The sequence below is a fragment of the Myotis daubentonii genome, chromosome 2 (assembly GCF_963259705.1).
Source record: "Myotis daubentonii chromosome 2, mMyoDau2.1, whole genome shotgun sequence".
Lineage (NCBI taxonomy): Eukaryota > Metazoa > Chordata > Mammalia > Chiroptera > Vespertilionidae > Myotis > Myotis daubentonii.
The window spans coordinates 1,568,975-1,591,732 of record NC_081841.1 but is presented as its reverse complement, the minus strand read 5'-3'; the positions used below and the strand labels follow the sequence as shown (position 1 = coordinate 1,591,732).

Genomic DNA, 22,758 nt, shown 5'->3' with positions numbered 1-22,758 from the left:
AGGCCAGGCCCCGGCGTGGGGTGTCTGAGCGGTACTCCCGTCCTGTGAGCCGATCCGGGCGCCTCAGGGTTCAGTCGCGCCATCCCCAGGGGCTCCCAGGTCTGCAGTTGGAGGTCAGCGTGCAGCCGGGAGCCACGGGGCGGCTGGCGTCTTGTTGGACATCGTGCTCCCTCTCAGGCCGGGCCTGGGCGCAGACTCTGGGCCGCCTGGGGGCTGGAGCGCTGACCAGGGCGGTGACGGCTGTGAGCAGCGGAGTCCACGGGACGTCGAGGCGGGCGGCCCAGCAGGGGTCCCGCGGGGGGACCCTCAGGAGCGCTTCGCCGCCGGAGATACCGGGCCCTGTGGGTGCGGCCACCGCCCCACACGGAGCCGCTAGTCCCGCGTCTCTGGCTTTTTCCCAGGAACAACAGGCAGGACAGAAGCGCCAGCGTGTTGTCAGTTCTTTATGCCCAAACCTCCTCCACCCACCAACCATCAATCCAATTGCCTTAAACGCGGTCTATTTGAAAAAAAAACACAAAAAAAAACACTGTTACAGCTGCTCTTGCCTGACGGGGGGCTGGGGGAGGGAGGATGAACAGGAGATTCACATGCACATCACACATCACACGCCCCGGCACGTGGACTCAGGACGCCGCTGTCTGCCACGCGCTGAGCCACTGGGCCCGAGTGAGAGCCCACGCCGAGCCGTCCGGACGCCCAGCCTTCCCCGTCCAGGCCAGAGCTCTGCCACACCTTCCTGTCTTTAGACAGAGCCGGGGCACAGGCACCCTGGCTGTCCCCAAGCCGAGCGCAGACCACAAGGCCACGGCACAGACCGGGCCCCGGGGGTCAGTCCGGGGCTGTGGCCGCGGCAAACTCGAGCACCAACCATGAAGACACCTAATGACTCCTCTGGTTTAAAAGGACAAAACGGTCAATAAATATGTAGAAATGAAAGGGAAGGTCAGAAAAGAACAAACCCAGACGGGAGGCGGCACCAAGCGCCCCTGGAATGTGGGGCCCCCCCAAGCCCCCCGCCCACGGGGTCTGAAGCTAACACGTCACAAAGGGCGCCTCCTGGCTGCAAGCATCGGTGTTTCTAACTACACAGCAGGGCTCCGCGGGCCCAGGGCCGCCGGCGATGGTCCGGGACCGAGGACGGCGGGCCAGGCTGAGGCTGCGGGGAGAGCGCGACTACTCCACGTGCCTCGCTAGCGTGGCCCCCGCGCGCGGCGCCTGCGGGGCACAGCCGGAGGAGCAGGAATGTGCCGGACGGCGAGCTCCAGTGGGACGGGGGCGGGAGCCCACGGCGTTTGGAACGGGACCACGAACAACTCCAGGCAAGTCTCGCAAAGCTGGTCGGCGTGATGGCGGCGCCTCCTGTCCAGACGGGTGGCATCGACGGAGGGCTCTCCTGCGACGCTGTCTGTAAAGCGACTGAACCAGAGCCACTAACGGGCCGTCTTTAAGTCGGCCGTCAGCGCGGATGAAGTCTCAGAAGCCGGCGCCCAGTCCACAGCGAGGCTGGGGGAGGGTCGTTAGTGAGATGCCACCCAGAGAGTCACGTGGAACTGAAATGCCCGATGCGCCCACAGAACCGTGGACAAAAGGTATTGTTTCTAAAACCGAGATTTAACTATCAAAAATAAACTTCTAAGTCTGCATGTACGTAGCCACGTCATCGGTCGGTTGCGTTCTCCCCATTTTCACGCTTCCACGCGCAGCGAGGCGGCGGCGACGCGATGGGGCCTCGGCCGCAGGTTCCCTACGGGCCGTCCTCGATGCCGCGTGCGAAGAGCTGGACCAGCTGGCAGTGCACCCTGCAAGACAGGCCGCGCTGACCCGGCCGGCTCCTGCCCGAGACGCCGGCTCCCCCCGGACAGCGGGTCCCGTCGGGGCGGCAGGGACCCCCGTGGGAAAGCGGCAGCTGCCCACAGGGAGGCCGCAGACACCGGCCGCCTGGCTCTCCTCCCCGTACAGTGGCCGCAGGCTCTCCTCCCCGTACACCGGCCGCCTGGCTCTCCTCCCCGTACAGTGGCCGCCTGGCTCTCCTCCCCGTACACCGGCCGCCTGGCTCTCCTCCCCGTACAGTGGCCGCAGGCTCTCCTCCCCGTACAGTGGCCGCCTGGCTCTCCTCCCCGTACAGTGGCCGCCTGGCTCTCCTCCCCGTACAGTGGCCGCCTGGCTCTCCTCCCCGTACACCGGCCGCCTGGCTCTCCTCCCCGTACAGTGGCCGCCTGGCTCTCCTCCCCGTACACCGGCCGCCTGGCTCTCCTCCCCGTACAGTGGCCGCCTGGCTCTCCTCCCCGTACACCGGCCGCCTGGCTCTCCTCCCCGTACACCGGCCGCCTGGCTCTCCTCCCCGTACAGTGGCCGCCTGGCTCTCCTCCCCGTACACCGGCCGCCTGGCTCTCCTCCCCGTACACCGGCCGCCTGGCTCTCCTCCCCGTACACCGGCCGCCTGGCTCTCCTCCCCGTACAGTGGCCGCAGGCTCTCCTCCCCGTACACCGGCCGCCTGGCTCTCCTCCCCGTACAGTGGCCGCAGGCTCTCCTCCCCGTACACCGGCCGCCTGGCTCTCCTCCCCGTACAGTGGCCGCAGGCTCTCCTCCCCGTACACCGGCCGCCTGGCTCTCCTCCCCGTACAGTGGCCGCAGGCTCTCCTCCCCGTACACCGGCCGCCTGGCTCTCCTCCCCGTACAGTGGCCGCCTGGCTCTCCTCCCCATACAGTGGCCGCCTGGCTCTCCTCCCCGTACAGTGGCCGCCTGGCTCTCCTCCCCGTACAGTGGCCGCCTGGCTCTCCTCCCCGTACAGTGGCCGCCTGGCTCTCCTCCCCGTACAGTGGCCGCAGGCTCTCCTCCCCGTACAGTGGCCGCCTGGCTCTCCTCCCCGTACACCGGCCGCCTGGCTCTCCTCCCCGTACAGTGGCCGCAGGCTCTCCTCCCCGTACAGTGGCCGCCTGGCTCTCCTCCCCGTACAGTGGCCGCCTGGCTCTCCTCCCCGTACAGTGGCCGCCTGGCTCTCCTCCCCGTACAGTGGCCGCCTGGCTCTCCTCCCCGTACAGTGGCCGCAGGCTCTCCTCCCCGTACAGTGGCCGCCTGGCTCTCCTCCCCGTACAGTGGCCGCCTGGCTCTCCTCCCCGTACAGTGGCCGCAGGCTCTCCTCCCCGTACAGTGGCCGCCTGGCTCTCCTCCCCGTACAGTGGCCGCAGGCTCTCCTCCCCGTACAGTGGCCGCCTGGCTCTCCTCCCCGTACAGTGGCCGCCTGGCTCTCCTCCCCGTACAGTGGCCGCCTGGCTCTCCTCCCCGTACACCGGCCGCCTGGCTCTCCTCCCCGTACAGTGGCCGCCTGGCTCTCCTCCCCGTACACCGGCCGCCTGGCTCTCCTCCCCGTACAGTGGCCGCCTGGCTCTCCTCCCCGTACACCGGCCGCCTGGCTCTCCTCCCCGTACAGTGGCTGCCCCTGAGGCCGCGCGGCGCCTCCGGTGGACACCGTGAGCCCAGGGCTCAGAAAGCGCCCTGAAGGCCATTCGCAGAGTGAGAAGCGAGAGCGCGGGCGTGCGGGTGCGGGAGAGAAAGGGTAACATGGGGGGGGGGGGCTCGCCCGGCCGGGGTGGCTCACAGTTGAGCATCGACCTATGAACCAGGAGGTCACAGCTCGATTCCCGGTCAGGGCGCCTGCCTGCCTGGTCGTCACACAATTCAGGGTGGCAGGAGTGCAGGAGGCGGCCGATCCAGAGTTCTCTCTCATCATGGATGTTTCTCCCTCGCTGCCTCTCCCTTCCTCTCTGACATCAATAAAATATACTTTTTTAAATCGAGGGGCTTCAAAGGCCCATGACAGTGATGGATGGACACCTGGGGTGTCCCCAGGGTTAAGACTGCGGCACCCACAGGGCGTGGGACACCTGGCAGCGTAGGCGCCTGGGCCACTCGCGCTCCGGGCGGGGCTCCGAGGGGCAGGACGCCCAGCTCAAGGCCGCGAGCCCCGGCAGCGTGGCACCCCGGCCCCCTCGGTGACGGCGATGGTGACGGCCGCTCACCCACCTGACGTCCACGGCGGAGCCGCTCAGCACCTCCCCGTCGCAGTTCCAGGAGCTGCTGGCCGCGCTGCAGCAGCAGGAGGGGTGCTGGCTGCAGATCTGGCGCAGCCCCTGCTTCCCCCGCTCGCCCAGGTCGCTGTCCTCGTCCTCCACCTGCTTCGACACGAACTGGAACTTCTTGATGCGATAAACTTCCACGAAAGTGAAGTCGAACTGGCAAGAGAGGGTGCTCCTGCGTCACTGTGCGGGGAGGGGCGGGGGGGGGGAGGGGTGGCCCTGGCCAGCGAGCTCCTGCCCTCCGCGTGCGCTCGCCCTCCAGGATGCGGCCCTGCTAGTGCTGCCGGCCGTGCTGCCCAGGGAGCGGGCGGCTTGAGGTGGACAGGAGTCTGGGCCCTGCCTTTCCAGGCACCTAGCTCACCCCTGAGCCCCGGGACCCGCCGTGGCCGCCACGATGACCGCCTGTCGAACCCGGGAGCTCCGAGCAGGGCCTGGTGGAATTCTTTTATCTTTTTCACAAGAACTAGTTAAAGAGCCTCAGAAAGGCACTATTGGAGTATTTTCACTAGTATAACTGAAGTTTAAAAAAATAAAAAGCAAATTGCGCCCTGGCTGGTGTGGCTCAGTGGATAGAGCGTCAGCCTGTGGACCTTAAGGGTCCCGGGTTCAATTCCGATCAAGGGCACGTACCTTGATTGCAGGCTCCTCCCGGCCCAGTCCCTGGTCGGGGCTTGTGCAGGAGGCAACCAGTCTGTGTGTTTCTCTCTCCATGTTTCTCTCTGCCTTTCCCTCTCTCTTCCACTCTCTCTACAAATCAATGGGAAAACATCCTCGGGTGAAGATTAACCAAAAAAAAGCAAATGACTGGCCCGCTCTCTGCATGTTCCAGGCAGGCTCGGGGTCTCCCTGTCCTAACTGCACGGACGGCAGTGGCCGGGCAGGGCCACGGCGTGGGGGGGGGGGGGAGTGGGGGTGTCCCGGCCCCGGCTCAGGAGCCGAATGGTGCCTGTGAGCCACCCGCAGGGCCACACAGATGTCAGTGGGTCACTTTGTTCTGTTTAAATAGGAAGCAGAGACGGGATGACACAGACGTTCCCGTCTCCTCGTCTCTGTGCTCAGAGTTTGTGCTTTTCAGTGAGGTTTACCAGGAGTCACTGTGACAGAGTGAAAGGGGCGAAACACAAACAAATCGGCCTTCTTTCCAGCGAGCTCAGTGACGGGTTCACGCGGAAGGAACCCTGACTAGGACCCGCCCAGCGGTCTGCAGGAGGCAGCTCTGCACCGAGTAGGACCCGCCCAGGACCCATGGAGCCAGCTCTGCACCGAGTGGGACCCGCCCAGGGGCCCATGGAGCCAGCTCTGCACCGAGTAGGACCCGCCCAGGGCCCCTGGAGCCAGCTCTGCACCGAGTAGGACCCGCCCAGGGCCCGTGGAGCAGCTCTGCACCGAGTAGGACCCGCCCAGGGCCCGTGGAGCCAGCTCTGCACCGAGTAGGACCCGCCCAGGGCCCGTGGAGCCAGCTCTGCACCGAGTAGGACCCGCCCAGGGCCCGTGGAGCCAGCTCTGCACCGGGTAGGACCCACCGGGGCCCATGGAGCCAGCTCTGCACCGGGTAGGACCCACCGGGGCCCATGGAGCCAGCTCTGCACCGGGTAGGACCCGCCCGGGGCCCATGGAGCCAGCTCTGCACCGGGTAGGACCCGCCCGGGACCCATGGAGCCAGCTCTGCACCGAGTGGGACCCACCCAGGGGCCCATGGAGCCAGCTCTGCACCGAGTAGGACCCACCCAGGGCCCCTGGAGCCAGCTCTGCACCGAGTAGGGCCCACCCAGGGCCCCTGGAGCCAGCTCTGCACTGAGTAGGGCCCACCCAGGGCCCCTGGAGCCAGCTCTGCACCGAGTAGGACCCGCCCAGGCCGAGGCGCGCTCGCACTCACCTGGTCGCCCTGGTTGGTGTGCCGGACGAGGAACCGCAGGAAGTTGAACCGGGAGCATTTGCGGATGAGGATCAGGTCAGAAGACCCGTCTCCCAGGTGGGCAGCCGGGGACAGGCCCCGGGGACTCCGGGGACAAGCGCAGGACATGTTGGCGGCGTTGATGGCCAGGAACTTCCCACAGATGACCTTCCACTCCTCCACCTCCTCTGCAGCAGAGGGAGCAGGGGCCACGCTCAGGGTCCATCCGGGCCACGCCCAGGACGGGCCACGCGCCCACGTCTGGCGTGGACACTAAGGAAACCGCCACGGAGGCCATGTGCTCGCCGGGACACTTCCTGGCCCTCCCCCGGGGCCCTGACCTGGCCGCCCTCGGACTCTGGCCTGGGAGCCGAGGACGAGCCACATCTTCTCACGATTGAGATCAAGGGTAACAGCCGGTGACTGTGCAGCCCACACGACTCAACGCTCCGCCAGGGCCGCGCCCACTTCTGTCCCGAGACGTCCCCACGAGCCCTCAGAGACACCGCGGGCCCACTCCGGGGGCCAAGACCAGGCGCGCCAGCCACGGCGATGCCCAGCGGCTCCTAACCTCTCTTCCCTGGGGCCTGGCCCGCAGCCCGTGCAGCTGCCGGAGTGACAGGAAGCGGACGGCACGGGGGAGAGGGGGTGGTGGTGCGGGGGGGGGGGGGGGGAGAACTTCTCAGGAAGTGTCCCGAGAAGACAGAGCCGCCCGACGTACCCGAGCCCTCCAGGCCATACAGCGACCGCTTCTGCTCCTCCTCCAGCTGCTGCTTGCTCTGCCTGCAGACGAAGCACCTGGAACACAAGAGGCCGCTCGCTTCCGCCAGGGCAGTGGGCACCTGCGTGGTGCCCACAGCCTCTCAGTTCTTCCCCGCGCGGCGGGGGGTGCGGTGTCCAAGGCTCAGTTAAAAAGGCTTCTTTGGCCCCGGCCGGTGTTGCTCAGTGGACAGCGCGTCGGCCAAAGGGTCCCAGGTTCGATTCCGGTCAAGGGCACGGACCTCAGTTGCAGGCTCCCCCAGCCCAGGCCCTGGCTCATGCAGGAGGCAACCAATCAGTGTTTCTCTCACATCGATGTTTCTCTCTCTCTTTCCCTCTCTCTTCCACTCTAAGAAAATCAACGGAAGAATATCCTCAGGTGAGGATTAAAAAAACCCACTTCTTCAGCATACTAACTTGAATTCTCAAAACGAGATTTACTTTAAAACACCCGGGGCATAGGACCCGGCGGGAGGGGTAACGAGATACCCTCTGGTCAGGGCGCGCGTGAACCAAAAGCATAAACCCAGCGTCGGGCCCACATCTGGGAACCAGCCTGTCACTCCCAGCGGGAGCGGACGCCCCGCCTCCCCCGGCCTGAGCCCGGCCGGCCCGCAGCGAGCACTCACCCGGCCCGGCAGGGCTTCCCGTCCCGCGGAGACCCCACCGTGTGCTGCGCCGGGAGGAAGGACACGGTGCCCTCGTAGCAGTGATGCGACAGGAAGGTCTTCAGGCCTGGGGCGGGCGCGAGGGAGGAGAGCAGCCACGGTCAGCGCCCGACACACCTCCCAACACTGTGATCGTCAGGGTGGGCCTCGGGGAGCGGGTCCCCCTGGAGGCCTTCCGGGGGAGCCCCCAGGGACAGGCTCGGCCAGCACCGGCGATTGAGGGCGGCCCGTCGGAGGTGCAGGGCCAGCGTGACCGAGTGTGACCTGTGTGACAGCTGCCACGCTGGGCGCCTGGCCGCCAGGGCTGTGTGCGCCGCTGGTCCTGCCCGGGGTTTGCGGTGGTGCGGGCGCCTCTGAAGCCGGATGTCTGCGTGGCTGAGCCACGTTCAGGGCAGCCCACCGGGTCCCTCTGCTCCTCCCAGGCTGTCAGTGTTGCCCCCACAGCCCCAGGCCTGGCCCCCAACTCATCCCGGCAATTTTGGCGCCTTGTCAGCACTCGGGACGAAGAAGACCAGGGCGACAATGCCACCCAGGGCCGCTCTGGCAAAGCGCCTGTGCCCGCAGCACGCCGAGGCCGGGCGCAGCCGCCTGAGCTGGCTGGGCCCCCACACGCCACCCCGAGCACACGGCACGGATCTGAGCAGCGTCTGGAGGAGGCCGCCCCGCAGGGCATGGGCAGTGGGGCCCGAGCCACACAGACCATCAGCTCCGTGTAGCCTGGGAGTGACCGTGGTTCCTGTGGCCCCAGCTCCGTGAGCAGATAAGAGGAGGGCGGTTTCAGGGCGCCCGGGTCTGTAGCTACCGGGGAGCCTGCCTGGGTTTGTTCGTTTCAGGGCGCCCGCCTCTCGGAGCGCCGTGCCGACAAGGGCACCGACGTGCCACTCCGTTACCTGAGAAGTCGTATCTGATGAGCCCCATCCAGCGCTTCTTCTCGCTGTCCTTGACGATGTCCCCGTAGAAGCCGTAGCCCAGCAGCGACACCGAGTAGCGCAGCAGCGCGCCGTGGTGGTGCACAGAGGACACGTCCATGGGCAGCGAGTCCCCTGCGAGAGAGGACGGTGGGGCCGCGCCCTCCATCGGCCGCCAGCCTGTCCCCTCCCCGCCTTCCCGGGCGCCAGGCAAGCTCTCAGGAGACGAGACTAAGATGCAGACGACGCAGAGGGCGTCGCTGCGACATCTGTCCTGTGGGTGCCCTGCCCGAGGCACATGACAGCGGAGAGCTGCTGCGTGGGGACGAGCAAGGACATGCGCACGCAGCTCGCTCGGGGTTCCCGGCGGACGGGGGGTTTGCCGGCGGAGAGGCACCACGCCTTAGAATGCGCAGTCACACGTCTGAGCGGTCGCAGCCACTCCCGCCTCTCGGCCCCTGACCCGCACGCAGCACAGGGGTCCCTCCGGAGGGGCCGCGAGGCGGGCACACAGGACAGGACAGGGGCGGGCGGCCAGGGAACTTCCGGGAAGGCCCGCCCGGCGACGAGGGGCTGGGCCCTGAGTGGAGGGAAAGCCAAGTGCAGGGCCCCAGCCGAGCCTGGGATAGAGCCTGGGGCAGAGCCTGGGACAGAGCCTGGGGCAGAGCCTGGGGCAGAGCCTGGGGCAGAGCCTGGGACAGAGCCTGGGGCAGAGCCTGGGACAGAGCCTGAGATAGAGGGGCAGCCCGGCCAGCGCATGGACACCGAGGAGGAGAGCCGCCAGGTCACGGGGTGCTGGCCCCCCAAGGCTCTGGAAGGGTTCTGAGCAGGGTCTGTGCTTTGCAGGACCCCCTGGCGGTGTGGGAAGATGGGGCCAGATGGCAGTGGAGGGGAGCCTCAGGGACAGAGCCCTGCTGGCAGATGGCCAGGCACGGAGGGTAGGGAGGCTCGCAAGCCCCCACCAGCGTGGGCTGCTCACAGTCCATGGGCTGGGCGGGACCTACCCACGATGATGTGCAGGGCCGAGGTCTTTGGGTCGTTGATGCCGACGGTGGAGTAACACACACAATCTGTGGACCCTAAGAAGGGAAAAGCAGGCCCTTAACACACAAAGATTTTAGAAAACTAAGTTCATGGCTAAGTGCGTGGCGCCTCCTTTTCCTCCAGGGCCCCCGAGTACATAAGGAGCGATACGCTTTACCCACAAAGTGAATGCTGGGACAGAGATGAGCTCTCAGAAATGCCGAGTGGCCTTGCAACACCACCGAGCTCCTCAGCGGGAGAGAAGCCCCGAGAAACGCCTGCGGCAGCCGGCCCAGCAGCTCAGTGCCCTGCCCGCTGGGTCCCCGCCCCCGGGCAAGTGCACAGACCGCGCGGGCGGCGGCTGGCCAAGGTCACAGGGGAGCCGGGGAGGTGGGCACCCCGAGGCAGGCGCCACGCTCACAGAGGCGCACGCCGGCCCCTCCGCGTGCCCTGGCCGAGCCCTGCGAGTGCCGAGGTCTGTACTGGGGTGACCTCAGAGCACCAGCTGTGCCCGGGCCCCGAGGGCGTGGCAGGGACGCCCGGTCCTCCCGGTGTGTCCTGCTTCTGAACTGGGTCAGAATCCAGGTCGCGCTCTCGGCTGTGTGGGCAGGGAGCCCCGGGCACAGTTCATGCCCGAGTCCTGAGCCCCACGCCCAGCGGACTCGGCTTGGGACGGGGCTGGGCAGCCGGGATCTCAGGAGACGGCTGAGGAGCTGGGAGCCCTAGTCGGGGTTCCCCACGAATAAGCCATGTGGCGGGATCTGCCATCGCACAGCACGGCCGCCGACCACGCCGGCCAGGGTGGCCCCAGGTCAGCAGGCACGGACGTCCTGGCTGGTGGCCCTGAGCCCCGACAGGTCTCTCGCCGCCAGTGACGTGGGGGAGGCCTGCCAGCCCCGTCCCAGCAGCAGCTGCGGCTCCCATGGTCCCGGGTGGCACAGAGCCTGTCCCGCGGGAGACCGGAGCGGAGGGTCTTAATCATTGCGTCTCGGCTACCCTGGCTCTGACGGCCACTCACACACACAGGCGCCTACGTCATAACATGTACGTGTTTTTGTCAATCTTGACTGGAGTGACAGCTGATTCAAAAAATGAGCCAAAAAATAAAAGTTTTTAAACGGCCGTTTAAGACGACAGGAGTGACTGACTCTCAAAACGTCACCCTGAGCCACAGCACGGGGTCCGACGGCCTCCCACGCACTCCTCGTTACACCAAGGGGCCCAGACAACAAGCACAACAGGCCCGAGACGACCAGCCTGGAAGGAGCCGCTGAGCCTGCTGCAGCCAGGCCCCAAGGTGGGGTCCCGCCGTCCCTGGAACTTTCCGGAAGTCCTCAGAGCCGCGTGCCCCCCTCACGTGCCCGCTGCACTGCTGGCTTCCTTCACCAACGTCCTTCGCAACGGAACCCGTCAGACCGCCCTCCCTCCTTCGTCAGATGAAATGGCCGGGCGGGCGCTGCTTTCTCCGCTGCCCCAGGTCGTAGGACCCCAAACCTTGAAGGCCCCCCACATTTCTGGGGCTGCCTCGCCTCTAACGGCTCACATCAAGCAGCCATTATAAGGAAGCTGGGCCCCAGCAGGTGCGGCTCAGTGGGCGGAGCGTGGGCCTGCGGACTGAAGGGTCCCGAGTTCGATTCCGGTCAGGGCGCATGCCCGGGTTGTGGGCTCAGACTTCGCGTCTCCCTCTCCCTCTCCCTTCCTCTGAAATCAATAAAAATACATTAATGGGGTGGGGGTAGGAAGTCCCCTAAGGATCTTCAAGGAGGGCTCTGTTCTGGGGAAAAGCAGGAACCCCGGACCACGGGACACCACCCTTCACCCCACGACACACAGGCCCTTCCGCCCATCTCAGCGGGGCTCCCTCTCGTGGGAGGCGTGGCCGGGCGGGGAGGCCCCCCGGTCAGTGGCGCAGGCCTGGCCCCCGGGGCTGGGCTGGACGGGCCCACGTGTCCCCCGTCCCAGTTCGCACAGTAGGAGCAGCCGCCAGCCGCCGGCCGAAAGCGGGGGCAGCGCGGAGCCACAGGCAGTGGGTTCCAGAGACGACGCAGAGGGCTCGCCGGGCCGGCCCTGGACGGGGACACGCACCCCCCGCCCCACATCGAGTCCTTCGCAGCGAGCAAGGCGGGTAAACTGGGTTTCTGATAGGTTCAGGGGTATTTTGCTGAAGAAAAAAACCCACATTTAAAAAAACATTTTTTTTGTTAATCCTTATCGAGGATATTTTCCCCAAAGATTTCTAGAGAGCGTGGAAGGGAGGGGAGAGACACTGACGAGAGAGACATGCCGATCGGTCGCCTTCCGCCCAGGGCAGGGGAACGAGCCTGCAACTGAGGTACGTGCCTTCGACCGGAATCTGACTGGGCCCTTCAGTCGGGCGACGCTCTATCCACTGAGCCACTGGGAGGGCTGGTCTCACTGATGTGAAGGGGGCGGGGGAGGGAGGGAGAGGGGAACGTGAGTCTGCTGTTCCGCGCTTCCTGCTTCCACTGGGTCCCACCTGCGCCCTGACAGGTGATCGCACCCTCACCTGGTGCATCCGGAAGGCGCTCTAACCACCTGAGCTACCGGCCAGGCCCCGTGTTCTGAAAAGACTCTGCTGGGAGTTAACCGCTCTGTGTCACAGGCGCCGAGTGGCGTGGGCGTGGGCACTGGGCGCGGGAGGGCGGCCGGGTCCTACCTGCGGGGATGATGCCGATGCGCAGCGGGCAGGGCACCAGCGCCGCCCGGGGCTCGTTCTGGTCCACGCCGGCCATCCTCTGCGTCCTGCCGATCAGCCCGTGCAGGACCTCGCTGAACATGCCGTCCCCGCCAACGCAGACGACCCTGCAGGGACAACATGGGCTCGTCAGGGCCCTGCACGGCCGCCCCCCACCCCCCCCTCCAAGGCTCCTCCTGGCGCTCCTGCGGGGGCAGCCTGTCCCTGAGCAACACAGGCCCGATTCCTGGGACAACCGGGTGGCCCGCCACGCTCACACAGGCCTATGTGGGTAGTATGCTCATGCCTGTAACATGCATTCACACATCATGTGGGCAGTATGCTCATGCCTGTAACATGCATTCACATTATGCAGGCAGTATGGTCATGCCTGTAACATGCACTCACATCATGTGGGTAGGATGCTCATGCCTGTAACACACATCCACATCATGTGGGCAGTATGCTCATGCCTGTAACATGCATTCACATCATGTAGGCAGTGTGGTCATGCCTGTAATATGCATTCACATCATGTGGGCAGTATGCTCATGCCTGTAACATGCATTCACATCATGTAGGCAGTATGGCCATGCCTGTAACGTGCATTCACATCATGCAGGCAGTGTGGTCATGCTTGTAACATGCGTTCACACCATGTAGGCAGTATGGTCATGCTTGTAACATGCGTTCACACCATGTAGGCAGTGTGGTCGTGCCTGTAACATGCATTCACACCATGAAGGCAGTGTGGTCATGCCTGTAACGTGCATTCACACCATGTAGGCAGTGTGGTCATGCCTGTAACATGCATTCACACCATGAAGGCAGTGTGGTCATGCCTGTGACATGTGTTCACACCATGTAGGCAGTGTGGTCATGCCTGTAACATGCATTCACACCATGAAGGCAGTGTGGTCATGCCTGTGACGTGTGTTCACACACGCCCATGTAGGTGGTAAGGCCACGAGGGAAGCGCACATCTAGCTGGTGGTCTCCCCGGGTCACAGACGCGGGCTCTGCAGGGCCCTCGGCTCACTTTCCACGAGAAGCACGCTCACTTTCAGCCGGGAAAAGCGTGCGGAAAGGGCGCGAACCGAACCCAGGCAGCGGGGGGACGCGAGCACACGCTTCTCACGGCCCGCAGGAAGCGAGCGGCGCACTCACCCGTCGTAGCTGTCCACGCTCATCTCATACAAGGCCTCCTTGGCGTGGTTGGCTCGCTCCGTGACTGCGGAGAAACACATGACATCAGACCTGTGGGCCCCCCACAGCCAAAGGCAGCAGCCCGTCCTGTCAGAACGAGGATGTGATCCCCAGGAGGCCCCCGCCAGCCACCCTGCTCCCACAGCACCACCGTCCCTCTCCGAGGAGACCGCCCGCCACGGAGCACGGCCCTCGGGGGACACGGCCCCGGGAGACACCACTTTCGGGCGTGTAATTGCCAGCGGACACCGGATGTTGGGAAAGAATCCACTCTCCTCCTTTATAGTTCTTCCTTGTTATCCAAGTTACTCTGAAAGTCTTAGAAAAGCCAAGATGCAGAGAACACAGCAGCAGCCCAGAGCCCGGACGCCCCGCGTGAGGAACCAACGCCGTGAGATTGTGCTGCGCGCACAGCCCGCACCCCCTCCCCTCCCGCATCAGACCCTCGCGTTCCCCGTCCGGCGCCGTGTGCCACGCCCACGTGTGAGGACCACATGCCCGTCCTGCCGGGTCACCAGGTCTGCCTGCTTCCCGCGTGGGGACAGCGAGTGTTTTCCACGTTTTGCTGCTAGAAAACGTGCAACGGGCACCGTCTTCCTCGGAGGGACTTGGAACGGGCGCTCCGGGCAAACCCTCCCGGTGGAGGCCGGGACCGCAGCGGCCCCTCGCCAGGGGCCTGTGGACAGGTTTACACGGGCCGCTCACAGCGCCCGCCTCCCGGGCCCCCGGACCCAGAGCGGCTCAGGGAACGCGGAGTCAGCAACGTGGCGTGGCACTCGCTCCCCACAATGTCGCTTATTGGTGATGTTATTTCTAAAACGGCATCGCTTTCTTGCAAGAAATTCTGTCCGCGATCTTCATCCGTTTATCTTCATAGAGTCACTTCTTGAGAGCGGGTTGCAGGGCTTGGCTAGAAACGCAACGTTCTTTATCGTCGTCTTCTCCTTCTGATTTGTGTGTGGGGGGAGAACAACCACCCACATTCTATTTTGTTTAAAATCTCACAGGAGCCCCGGCCGGTGTGGCTCGGTGGCTAGAGCATCGGTCTGTGGCTGAAGGGTCCTGGGTTCGATTCCCGGTCGGGGCACAGGCCCAGGTTGCAGGCTGGATCCCCAGTGTGGGGCGTGCAGATGCAGCCGATCCATGATTCTCTCTCCTTATTGATGTCTCTCTCTCTCCCTCTCCCTTCCTCTCTGACATCAATTTTTTAAAAATCTCCGTCTGCCCACATCCGAACGGGTCCCTGCCTCCCGGCCGCGCAGCTCCCGCCTTACCGATGACCTCGGTGGAGATGGCGGCCAGCGCGAACAGCGGCGCCACCTTCCGCTCGTAGATCCGCAGGCCCTGGCCCTTCCCTCCGAACGGGTTGATGAACACCAGCAGGCGCTTCGGTCTGCAGGCTGCAAGGCAGAGCGTGGGGTCAGGGTGCGCGGGTCAGGGTGCGCGCTGAGCGAACGGAGGCGCAGGGGTTGGGATTCCGCGTGGAGCCTCGGGCACGGTGCTGACAGGTCAGGGCGGCGCTGGGGGCTTCCTGTCCGTGCGGAGAGGACAGCGACAGCCCGACGAGGCCCACGCGGAGGAGAAGCGGGAAGAGGCACGAGGCCGGAGGCGGGAGACAGAACTGAGTTTGCACCGCCGGCGGGGACGTCGTCAAACGGCTCCTTAGTGAGTGAGTTCAGCAAAGCCATGGGCGGGAGGCGAACGCAAAACTCCATTCAACGTCTACACACGAGCTACACACGAGCTACACACAAGCTACACACGAGCTACACACAAGGGCCACAGCACAGAGCCGGGAGGACAGTCTTTCCCGCAGACGGGGGAGGGGGTGTCAGGCCGGTGTCTACACCCAAAGGACGGGACCTCGCACCACGTGGGAGGTCAGCTCCGGGGGTCATGGGTCTCACGCTTAGAGACGAGGAGGCCCCCATGGCCTCAGCGCAAAGAGGCCCTAACGGGACACAGCCCAGCCACGGCGTCTGAGAAAAGATCACTGGGACCAGGCCACAGTTAAGACTGTTCACCATCAAGAGAACAGAGAGAAGCCCTGGCCGGTGTGGCTCAGTGGACAGAGCGTCGGCCTGCGGACTGAAGGGTTCGATGCTAGTCAAGGGCACAGTCGGGGGCGTGCAAGAAGCAGCTGGTCAATGATTCTCTCCCATCTTTGGTATTTCTCTCTCTCTCTCTCTCCCTCTCCCTTCCTCTCTGAAACCAATAAAAATATATATATTTTTTAAAAAAATGGAGTGAAGGCAGTGAAATACAAGCCCTCGATGGGAGAAGGTACCTGTGCGTCCAAGTCCGGGAAGAGCTCCCGACCCACAGCACGGACGGGGCGTCCGCACGTCAGTGAGAAAGACGGCCCCACAGAAAGATGGACCCGAAGCTGAACAGACACCTCACGGAGGGCTTCGGGGTGGCCCCCCAGAGGCGTGTTCCTCCTTCGCCAGCGTCAGGGAATGCAAACTACACCCACCAGAAAGGCTGAAATGTTCGGGGCGCGGTCGAAATGGGGCAGCCAGAACTCGGCGGTTCCCTGAAGGGAGCCTCCGGGACCCCCACTGTGGGACAGGCGGGCCGTGCCCACTGAGGCCGGACACATGCACCCCGTCCGGCCCAGCAATCCCAGTCCCAGGCAGGCGCCCAAGGGAAGTGCGCACGTGCTCAGCTGAAGACACGCGCTGGGATGCGTGTGAGAGCCACACGGGAGCTGCCCCAGTGACCGTCACTGTCTACCGGATGAAGGAACACGCATCACACCACGGAGGCCCGTGGCTGCCAGGGCGACCTCCAGCTCACACCAGGGCGACCCCCGGCTCACACCAGGGCGGCCTCCGGCTCACACCAGGGCGACCTCCGGCTCACACCAGGGCGACCCCCTGCTCACACCAGGGCGACCCCCGGCTCACACCAGGGCGATCCCCGGCTCACACCAGGGCGGGGATGCACGTCCCCAACACGGAGCCGAACCCGCAGGCAGAGCCGGTGCTGCGGGCACACACCCAGCTGCTCCTCCAACTAGAAAAGGCTTAAAAGCTCAGCAGTGCCTCACCTCCAGCTCGGCTACAGGGGCTGAGAGAGGAGGAGGGAAGCAGAGGTCACGGCAGCACACGCATGCACGCACACACTCACACGTGCACATGCCGCACACATGTAGGCACACCTCCACACACACACACATACATGATCTCATACGTGTACACACACGTTTGTGCAGGCAGGTACCACAGCCACTTGGTCTTTCTCTAAATACAGAGGCTGCATTACCTGGGTGGCAGGTTCGAGCCCTGGCCGGGTCAGGGTGCATGCAGGAGGCAGCCCACCCATGTCTCTCTCTGCCCCTCGCTCCCTCCCTTCCACTCTCTAAAGTCAACGGGAAAGATGTCCCCAGGAGAAGATGAACAGAAGTAACAATAACAACAAAACACACGCGCAGGCCGTACGTACTCAGCTTGTCCAGCTGCTCCCGCAGCGTCTGCAGCCACAGGTGGCACAGCTGCTCGTCGGCACCGCAGAACGTCACCTGCTCGCACTTCCAGCGGCGGCGCCGGGCCCTCCTCACGCAGTGCACTGCAGGGACAGGAGCACTGGTTCCTGCCCGCACCCCCTCCCCACGGGCCCTCCTCACACAGTGCACTGCGGGGACAGGAGCGCTGGTTCCTGCCCGCACCCCCTCCCCACGGGCCCTCCTCACACAGTGCACTGCGGGGACAGGAGCGCTGGTTCCTGCCCGCACCTCCTCCCCACGGGCCCTCCTCACACAGTGCACTGCAGGGACAGGAGCGCTGGTTCCTGCCCGCACCCCCTCCCCACGGGCCCTCCTCACACAGTGCACTGTGGGGACAGGAGCACTGGTTCCCGCCCGCACCCCCTCCCCACGGGCCCTCCTCACACAGTGCACTGCGGGGACAGGAGCACTGTTTCCTGCCCACACCCCCTCCCCACGGGCCCTCCTCACACAGTGCACTGCGGGGACAGGAGCGCTGGTTCCTGCCCGCACCCCCTCCCCACGGGCCCTCCTCACACAGTGCACTGCAGGGACAGGAGCGCTGGTTCCTGCCCGCACCCCCTCCCCACGGGCCCTCCTCACACAGTGCACTGTGGGGACAGGAGCACTGGTTCCCGCCCGCACCCCCACCCCACGGGCCTTCCTCACACAGTGCACTGCAGGGACAGGAGCACTGGTTCCTGCCCGCACCCCCTCCCCACGGGCCTTCCTCACACAGTGCACTGCGGGGACAGGAGCACTGGTTCCCGCCCGCACCCCCTCCCCACGGGCCCTCCTCACACAGTGCACTGCAGGGACAGGAGCGCTGGTTCCTGCCCGCACCCCCTCCCCACGGGCCTTCCTCACACAGTGCACTGCAGGGACAGGAGCACTGGTTCCTGCCCACACCCCCTCCCCACGGACCCTCCTCACGCAGTGCACTGCGGGGACAGGAGCGCTGGTTCCCGCCCGCACCCCCCCCTCCTCACACAGTGCACTGCGGGGACAGGAGCGCTGGTTCCCGCCCGCACCCCCACCCCACGGGCCCTCCTCACACAGTGCACTGCGGGGACAGGAGCGCTGGTTCCCGCCCGCACCCCCACCCCACGGGCCCTCCTCACGCAGTGCACTGCGGGGACAGGAGCACTGGTTCCTGCCCGCACCCCCACCCCCTCCCCATGGACCCTCCTCACGCAGTGCACTGCGGGGACAGGAGCACTGGTTCCTGCCCGCACCCCCTCCCCACGGGCCCTCCTCACACAGTGCACTGCAGGGACAGGAGCACTGGTTCCCGCCCGCACCCCCACCCCACGGGCCCTCCTCACGCAGTGCACTGCGGGGACAGGAGCACTGGTTCCTGCCCGCACCCCCACCCCCTCCCCATGGACCCTCCTCACGCAGTGCACTGCGGGGACAGGAGCACTGGTTCCTGCCCGCACCCCCTCCCCACGGGCCCTCCTCACACAGTGCACTGCAGGGACAGGAGCACTGGTTCCTGCCCGCACCCCCTCCCCACGGGCCCTCCTCACACAGTGCACTGCAGGGACAGGAGCACTGGTTCCTGCCCGCACCCCCTCCCCACGGGCCCTCCTCACACAGTGCACTGCGGGGACAGGAGCGCTGGTTCCCGCCCGCACCCCCACCCCACGGGCCCTCCTCACGCAGTGCACTGCGGGGACAGGAGCACTGGTTCCTGCCCGCACCCCCACCCCCTCCCCATGAACCCTCCTCACGCAGTGCACTGCGGGGACAGGAGCACTGGTTCCTGCCCGCACCCCCTCCCCACGGGCCCTCCTCACACAGTGCACTGCAGGGACAGGAGCACTGGTTCCCGCCCGCACCCCCACCCCACGGGCCCTCCTCACGCAGTGCACTGCGGGGACAGGAGCACTGGTTCCTGCCCGCACCCCCACCCCCTCCCCATGGACCCTCCTCACGCAGTGCACTGCGGGGACAGGAGCACTGGTTCCTGCCCGCACCCCCTCCCCACGGGCCCTCCTCACACAGTGCACTGCAGGGACAGGAGCACTGGTTCCTGCCCGCACCCCCTCCCCACGGACCCTCCTCACGCAGTGCACTGTGGGGACAGGAGCACTGTTTCCTGCCCGCACCCCCTCCCCACGGGCCCTCCTCACACAGTGCACTGCGGGGACAGGAGCACTGGTTCCTGCCCACACCCCCTCCCCACGGGCCCTCCTCACACAGTGCACTGCAGGGACAGGAGCACTGGTTCCTGCCCGCACCCCCTCCCCACGGGCCTTCCTCACGCAGTGCACTGCGGGGACAGGAGCGCTGGTTCCCGCCCGCACCCCCACCCCCACCCCACGGGCCCTCCTCACACAGTGCACTGCGGGGACAGGAGCACTGGTTCCTGCCCACACCCCCTCCCCATGGAACCTCCTCACACAGTGCACTGCGGGGACAGGAGCGCTGGTTCCCGCCCGCACCCCCAGCCCTCCCCACGGGCCCTCCTCACGCAGTGCACTGCGGGGACACGAGTGCTCGTTCCCGCCCGCACCCCCACCCCTCCCCGCGAGGTCCCGCAGGACGGCGGCCTTGCCCACTGCAGCCCGGAGCCCCCACACGCCCCGGAGCTTGTCCCCGCGGACTAGTGGGGACCCCCACACCCACCAGGGAAACCCTCTTCCTCGGCCTCCTCACCAGGTAAAACGGGAAAGGAAAGGAAAGGTGCTCAACACCAGAACATGAGCGGAGCCGGGTGGCGGGGAAGGACACGGGGCGCCCGTGTGCAGAAAACGAGGAGACGCTGAGCTGGAGAGACGCTGGGCGGGAGGCCGCGCGGCTCCGTTACCTGTGAAAGCGAAGGGCGGCTCCATCTTCTGCCACTTCCCGCTGCCCTGGGGCTTCCCGTGACCCTCCGTCTCCTCCACGGCGATGATCTCCGCCACGGGCACGGAGCAGGCGCCTGCAACGACACCGCGGCCGCGCGTCAGGGCGACTCGCCCAGCGCACGGACACAGGAGGCCCGGCTCCACGGTGCGGGACCGACTGCTCCCCTATTCTTTTAAAAAATATATACACACACTTTAATTGGTTTCAGAGAGGAAGAGAAAGGGGGAGATAGAAACATCCATGATGAGAGAGAATCATGATCGGCTGCGCCCTGCACGCCCCCTACTGGGGATCGAGCCCGCAACCCGGGCCTGTGCCCTGATGGGAATCGAACCCTGACCTCCTGGTTCACAGGTCAACCCTCAACCACTGAGCCGCACCAGCTGGCTGCTTTCACGTCTTCAGAAACCCAAAGGCCAGAGGAAAAGCCACATGTAATTTAAACTCAGAGCTCAGTAAGTTCGGGGAGCTCGGCGTCACCAGGAGATGGCGCGTTTCACCCAACAGTCACCAAAAGCAGGAGGAGACTCCCAGGACCCGCTCAGCCCCTCGAGCTGCAGGGGCTGCCGTCCGGCCGCCACGGCCCGCCCTCTGGGGCGAGACAGTGGAGAACCCGGGGGAGTGCGTCCTCAGCGGCTCAGAAACCCCGGTGGGGCCGAGGCACACAGCACAGCCCGGCCGGACAGCCAGACCCGGGGCCACGCCGAGGCAGAGGCCACGGCGGAGCAGGGGGTTGGTCCCATCAGCGTCGGCGGGAGACGGGGAGACTTGGCTGGACCGAGGCGGCGAGAGCCCCAGCCCTTCTATCCTCTGGGGAGCCCAGGAGGAGGCGGCCCGAGCTGTCTGGGCGGTTTGACAGCTGTGATCACAGGACTGCAGCCGCCTCCAGGTGAGGCCCGGGTGAGGCGGCCCGAGGAGGGCTCCCCGCCAGAACCCCAAGGTCACACAGGATGCGGGCCTCCCTCAGGTCAGGCCAGGGGGACAGCAGCGAGGCCACCCTGTGCCCTGAGGACGGACGACTCGCCCTCACGGGCCACCTGCATGTGCTGGCGAGACCCCCGTGGTCCCTGTCGTGTGCACCCAGCTCATGCCAACCGGGACCACGGATCAGTGGGCGCATGGGAGACGCCAGCGGTGGGCGCGTGGGCACCGCCATTTCCCCCCAGCACCGCGGCTGCTTGCAGTTTGCACTGCCCGAGGCTGGATAAGAAAGGGAAGGTCTGTGGGCGAGCGGCGAGGAGACGAGAGGCCACGGCACCGCCTGGAAGGTTCCCTCCCAGACCAGACTGACCCTGGGGGAGGCCAAGGCGATGCCAGCAGCAAGCAGGACAGAACGCCCTCCACACAGACGGGTCCCCGGCACGGGCCGTCCGTCAGTCCCCGGGCACAGCCGTCCGTCAGTCCCCGGGCACAGCTGTCCGTCAGTCCCCGGAATGGGCTGTCCGTCAGTCCCTGGGCACAGCCGTCCGTCAGTCCCCGGCACGGGCCGTCCGTCAGTCCCCAGGCACAGCCGTCTGTCAGTCCCCGGGCACAGCTGTCCATCAGTCCCCGGAATGGGCTGTCCGTCAGTCCCTGGGCACAGCTGTCCATCAGTCCCCGGGCACAGCTGTCCGTAAGTCCCCAGCACAGCCGTCCGTCAGTCCCTGGGCACAGCTGTCCATCAGTCCCAGCACGGGCCGTCCGTCAGTCCCCGGGCACAGCTGTCCGTCAGTCCCAGCACGGGCCGTCCGTCAGTCCCCGGGCACAGCTGTCCGTCAGTCCCAGCACGGGCCGTCCGTCAGTCCCCGGGCATGGCTGCAGCAGCGACCCTGCCACGAGGCCAGGACCCACAACACCTGCCGTGCCCTTGCTGAGCCCACACTCGCCACCTCAGCCACGTGGAATGGCGCCCGGGATCCCAGTCAGCGCCGCCTGGTCCCGGGGCTGGTCCCGGGCTGATCACGGCCCATCTGTGGACGGAGCACTGGTCACGGCTCCCAGAGTCGCCTTTCTCTGTATAAAGTAGCAACTGCTGCCCTCTGTTAAGGGAACGTCTGAGTGAGTATCTCCTGGAATGGACGGCACCTGAAGGAAGAGCACACTGGGGCCTGCAGAGCCCGTGGTGCCTCCCCAGACAGGGCTGCCCGCACCCCGGGCACCTCGGCCAGACGCTGGCCAGTGTCTCCCAGGGCAACGTGCCCGAGTGACAACCACGGCCTCATGGGACCAATGTGCTTAGCAACCCCTCCCCGGTTTCCTCATCCTCACCTGAGGGTTTTTCCATTGATTTTTTTTAGAGAGAGCGGAGGGGAGGGCAGAGCGGGTGGGGGGGGAGATACATCAATCTGAGAGAGACACATCGATTGGTTGCCTTCAGCACATGCCCTGATGGGGGCCAGGGATCAAGCCTGCAACTGAGATGCAGAAAATTCCAAGCCAGGGAAGGCCGGTGCTGGGGCCCCGGTGGGAGGCGGCACCGCTGTGGTGTTACCCGTGCTCTCCTGCCCCGAGGTCCCGAGTACACGGGCCAGCCCTGGTATACACCACGAGGGCCTCGCACCCACCGTCTGAACCTAACCCTATCTGTCCTACTCCCCCCTCCCCCTCCCCCGCACCCCCAGCCTGGGCAAGACCGCTCTGCCTGCGGGCTCACTGCCCAGCAACCCCAGAGCCTCTGACTCCCTCCCTGCCCGGCCCCTCAGACCACCCCCAGGCGTGTGTGCACCCACTGAGGCCCAGAGACACCATGTGGGCCCGACACGCTCTGCCGGATCCTTCCGTGGCCGCGGCTTCTTCCCCACCCCCACCCCCCCATCCCCCACTCCTCACGCAGGTCTGGGCCGGTGCCCGCCCAGCACCCTGCCCCTGCCCAGGTCCACTCCCAGGCAGATCCAGACCCAGGCTTTTCCTGTGAACGGGAGGTTCTGGAGGGCGGGGCAGAGCCGGGCTCCTCTGGGCCCGCAGTCTGAGGGTTCAGGGGCCACATGAACCCTGTACTGCGGACCCTGCACCCACAGAGCCAGCTCCAGGGCACACGCACTGCCACAGCGGACACCCCGTCTGCCTCCCACTCCCCACACCGCGTGCCACCCTGTGCCAGCATCCCCATCCCAGGGCCCGAGGTCTGGACGGCGGGGCCTGTGTGAGCCTCAGAGGCTGGGGCTGGGGACCGGCTGCGTCCTGCTCCCCCCTCGCCGCCGGCTAT

General features: G+C 65.9%; 1 protein-coding gene across 1 annotated transcript in view; it reads right to left on the bottom strand.

Annotated features, from left to right (window-relative positions):
• Positions 1 to 898: 898 nt before the first annotated feature.
• The window catches only part of CERK (ceramide kinase), a 45,192-nt gene continuing 23,332 nt past the window's right edge, over positions 899 to 22,758 (bottom strand). Inside the window, exons 7-18 of the mRNA XM_059680866.1 lie at positions 19,534 to 19,647; positions 16,682 to 16,804; positions 14,509 to 14,634; positions 13,196 to 13,259; positions 12,011 to 12,156; positions 9,315 to 9,389; positions 8,293 to 8,445; positions 7,364 to 7,469; positions 6,697 to 6,773; positions 5,958 to 6,163; positions 4,029 to 4,237; positions 899 to 1,802 (exon numbers count right to left, since the gene is read on the bottom strand). Of these exons, the coding sequence (XP_059536849.1) occupies positions 1,748 to 1,802; positions 4,029 to 4,237; positions 5,958 to 6,163; positions 6,697 to 6,773; positions 7,364 to 7,469; positions 8,293 to 8,445; positions 9,315 to 9,389; positions 12,011 to 12,156; positions 13,196 to 13,259; positions 14,509 to 14,634; positions 16,682 to 16,804; positions 19,534 to 19,647 (1,454 nt within the window). The 3' untranslated portion in view covers positions 899 to 1,747. The remainder of the gene's footprint in view (positions 1,803 to 4,028; positions 4,238 to 5,957; positions 6,164 to 6,696; positions 6,774 to 7,363; positions 7,470 to 8,292; positions 8,446 to 9,314; positions 9,390 to 12,010; positions 12,157 to 13,195; positions 13,260 to 14,508; positions 14,635 to 16,681; positions 16,805 to 19,533; positions 19,648 to 22,758) is intronic.